Below are 3,883 nucleotides of genomic sequence, written 5' to 3' on the forward strand. Positions count from 1 at the left end.
GCTCTGTCTCAAAGAGACAAAAAGTAGCAATGCTTTTTGTTTGTTTGTTTTTGTTTATATACTTTTTAAAAAATATTATTTTTATTTTATGTGTATGAGTATATTGCCTGCATGTATGTGAGCACACCCGTGTCGCCTCATTGCTGCAGTGGTCAGAAAAGGGCTTCAGATTCCCTTGGAACTGGAGTTAGGGATGGTTTGGACCCACCATGTGGGTGCTGGGAATTGAACCCAGGTCTTCTGCAAGAGCAATCAGTGCTCTTAACCACTGAGCCATCTCTCTAGCCCACTTTTTCCCTGTAGCCCCAGCTGACCTGGAACTCGCTATGTAGACCAGGCTGGCCTCAAACTCACAGAGATCTACTTGCCTCTGCCTCCAGAGTGCTGAGATTAAAGGCATGTGCCACCACGCCTAGCTAACGTTGTTACTTTTAATTGTGTGTGTGCCCATGTACACACCCATATTCAAGTGCAGGGACCCAAGAAGGCCAGAGGCATGGGACTCCCTGGAGTTGGAGTTAATAGGCAGTTGTGAGTTGCCCAATGTGGGTGCTGGGAACTAAACTCTGGTCCTCTACAAGAGCAAGTGCTTTTAAACACTGCGCCATCCTTCTAGCCCCAATTACAGCTCTTAGCAAGCCACTTTTCTGAGACAAGAGTCCTGTTATGTACCCCAGGCTAAGCTGGAAGTCTGTAGCCCAGGCAGATGTTGAACTTGCTGTCCTCTTGCCTTAATCTCCCATTAGCTGGGATGAGAGCTGTGTGCCATCAGCCTGCCTAGCAAACTTTTTTTCTCGATTTCTCTTCCCTGGAGCTGGGGCAGTCTCTTGACTCTTGGCTGTGGCAGGTGTGTGGGAGGGGAAACCCTGGCAGCTCTGTTTTCAGCTCCTGTTCCTTTCCCATCCCTTTTCTGTCCTGCAGGCCAGTGAGGACAAGGTGAAGCAGCTGGTGAAGGAGATCGGCCGGGAGATCCAGCATTTGAGCATGGCTGGCTGCTATTGGCTGTCAGGCTCCACTGTTGAACACGTGGCCCGATGCCGCAGCCTGGTTAAGGTGAACCTGTCCGGCTGCCACCTTACCTCCCTGCGCCTCTCCAAGGTGCTCTCGGCCCTGCAGCACCTGCGCTCACTGGCCATTGATGTAAGCCCGGGCTTTGATGCCAGCCAGCTGAGCAGTGAGTGCAAAGCCACGCTGAGCCGTGTACAGGAACTTAAGCAGACCCTGTTCACACCTTCCTATGGCGTGGTGCCCTGCTGTGCCAGTCTGCAGAAACTGTTGCTGTATTTCGAGATCCTGGACCGCACACGGGAGGGCGCTGTCCTTTCGGGCCAGCTCATGGTGGGCCAGAGCAATGTGCCCCACTACCAGAACTTGCGTGTCTTCTATGCGCGCCTGGCCCCTGGCTACATCAACCAGGAAGTGGTGCGGCTCTACCTGGCTGTGCTCAGTGATCGAACACCTGAGAACCTACACGCCTTCCTCATCTCTGTCCCCGGCAGCTTTGCCGAGAGCGGGGCCACCAAGAACTTGCTAGATTCCATGGCCCGCAATGTGGCCCTGGATGCACTGCAACTGCCCAAGTCCTGGCTGAATGGCTCCACCCTCCTGCAGCACATGAAGTTCAACAATCCCTTCTACCTCAGCTTCAGCCGCTGCTCGCTGTCCGGTGGTCACCTCATCCAGAGGGTCATCAATGGAGGGAAGGAACTTCGCAGCCTGGCCAGCCTCAACCTCAGCGGCTGCGTGCACTGCCTATCCCCGGACTCGCTGCTTCGAAAGGCTGAAGATGAGATTGACAGCAGCATCCTTGAGACACTGGTGGCATCCTGCTCCAACCTGTGCCATCTCAACCTGTCAGCTGCTCACCACCACAGCTCTGAGGGCTTGGGCCGCCACCTCTGCCAGCTCCTGGCCCGCCTTTGCCACCTGCGCTCCCTCTCCCTGCCTGTCTGCTCTGTGGCAGACTCGGCACCGAGACCTGACCGAGCACCTGCCCCACCAGCTATGCATGCTGTGCCCCGTGGCTTTGGCAAGAAGGTGCGCATTGGGGTGCAGACCTGTCCCAGCCCCTTCCTGGGCCAGCCGGTCCCCCAGCCCTCCTCTGTATTCTGGTCTCTGCTGAAGAAGCTCCCCTTTCTAGAGCGCCTGGAGCTCATCGGCTCCAACTTCTCCTCAGCCATGCCCCGAAACGAGCCAGCCATCCGCAACTCCCTCCCACCCTGCAGCCGGGCCCAGAACGTTGGAGACTCGGAGGTGGCAGCCATTGGCCAGCTGGCCTTCCTGCGCCACCTGACACTGGCCCAGCTGCCTGGCGTGCTGACTGGTTCTGGGCTGCTGAGCATCGGCCTGCAGTGCCAGCAGTTACAGTCCCTGTCACTGGCCAACCTGGGCATGATGGGTAAAGTGGTATACATGCCTGCCCTAGCCGACATGCTGAGGCATTGCAAGAGGCTGAAGGATATCAGGTGAGGGGTGGAGGACAGCAAGTGAAGGAGGGTGGAAGGTAGGTGAGGGAGGGAGGATGGCAGGTGAAGGGTACCAGGGTCCTCTGAGTTTGCAGATCTGCAGTTGACCTGCCAGGTTGGAGATCAGAGACTGATACAGGCCTATCCTGAGGATCAGAGATAGGAATGGGGGTAGTGTCTGCAGTGGGCGGCTTTGGGAGACTAGGGACAGCAGTTATGCAGAGCCCTGGTGTGCGAGAAGCTGGTCCTTGAGCTTAGCATCCTGTCATCTCACACTTACTTGAGTCCCTTTGCTCCATACAGTACTTTATTCACAATCTTTTTTTTTTTTCCAGGCAGGGTCTCATGTAGCCCAGGCTATCCTTAAACTTACTGTGTAGTTGAGGGTGACCTTGAATTTCTGATCCTTCTGCCTCCACCTCCCTAGTATTGAGATTACAATCATGCCCCACCACATCTGGTTTATGAAGTGCTGAAACTGGAACCCAGGATTTCCTGAGTGCTAGGCACTCTATCATCTGACCTGCATCCCTGGCCCTTTTTTTTTTTCAGACCTGGTGTCACATAGTCCAGGCTTGCCTTGAACTTGCTATGTAACTGAGGCTGTCCCTGAACTCCTGATCTTCCTGCCTCTGCTTCCTGATTTCTGGGATTCCAGGTATGTGCTGCCATGCCTACCTCTCATTCGCCATCTTGCCTGACTTGTGAGGTGCGTATGATGATTATACAGCTTAACTGCAGAGGGGGGAGTCAGGATTTGAACCCAGGGATTTCTAACTCAGTTGTGACTGTTCATGTGCGCGTATGCGCGCATGTGTTCCTGTGTGCATGCATGTGTGCAGGTGCATACATCCATGTACACACATAGAGGCCAGAGATGTCTTCCTCAATCACTCTACTTTTTTAAAAAAATATTTTATTAATTTTTTTATGTGTATGAGTGTATTACCTGCATGTATGTGAGTGCACTCGTGTCGTGCAATGCCACAGAGGTCAGAAAAGGGCTTCAGATTCCCCTGGAATTGGAGTTAAGGACAGTTCGTAGCCGCCAAATGAGTGCTGGGAATCGAACCTGGGTCCTCTGCAAGAGCAGTCAGTGTGCTCCACCCTGAGCCATCTCTCCAGCCCCTCTACCTTTTTTATTTAAAAAAAAAAAAAAAAAAAATTGCCGGGCGTGGTGGCGCATGCCTTTAGTCCCAGCACTTGGGAGGCAGAGGCAGGCGGATCTCTGAGTTTGAGGCCAGCCTGGTCTACATAGTGAGTTTCAGGACAGCTGGGGCTTCAAGGAGACCCTGTCTCAAAAAAGACAAAAAAATAAAAAAACAAACTTTAAACCTTTTTTGTTTTATTTATCTAATTTATTTGTCTTTTTGAGACAAGGTCTCCCTATAGCCCCAGCTGGCCTGGAATTCACTATA

General features: G+C 53.0%; 1 protein-coding gene across 1 annotated transcript in view; it reads left to right on the forward strand.

Moving 5' to 3' along the window:
• Fbxl18 (F-box and leucine rich repeat protein 18) overlaps window positions 1-3,883 on the forward strand; it is a 22,410-nt gene that overhangs the window by 4,669 nt on the left and 13,858 nt on the right. Inside the window, exon 3 of the mRNA XM_008851373.3 lies at window positions 922-2,465. Within this exon, the coding sequence (XP_008849595.1) occupies window positions 922-2,465 (1,544 nt within the window). The remainder of the gene's footprint in view (window positions 1-921; window positions 2,466-3,883) is intronic.

Source organism: Nannospalax galili, unplaced genomic scaffold, assembly GCF_000622305.1.
Source record: "Nannospalax galili isolate Female #2095 unplaced genomic scaffold, S.galili_v1.0 scaffold664, whole genome shotgun sequence".
Classification (NCBI taxonomy): Eukaryota; Metazoa; Chordata; class Mammalia; order Rodentia; family Spalacidae; genus Nannospalax; species Nannospalax galili.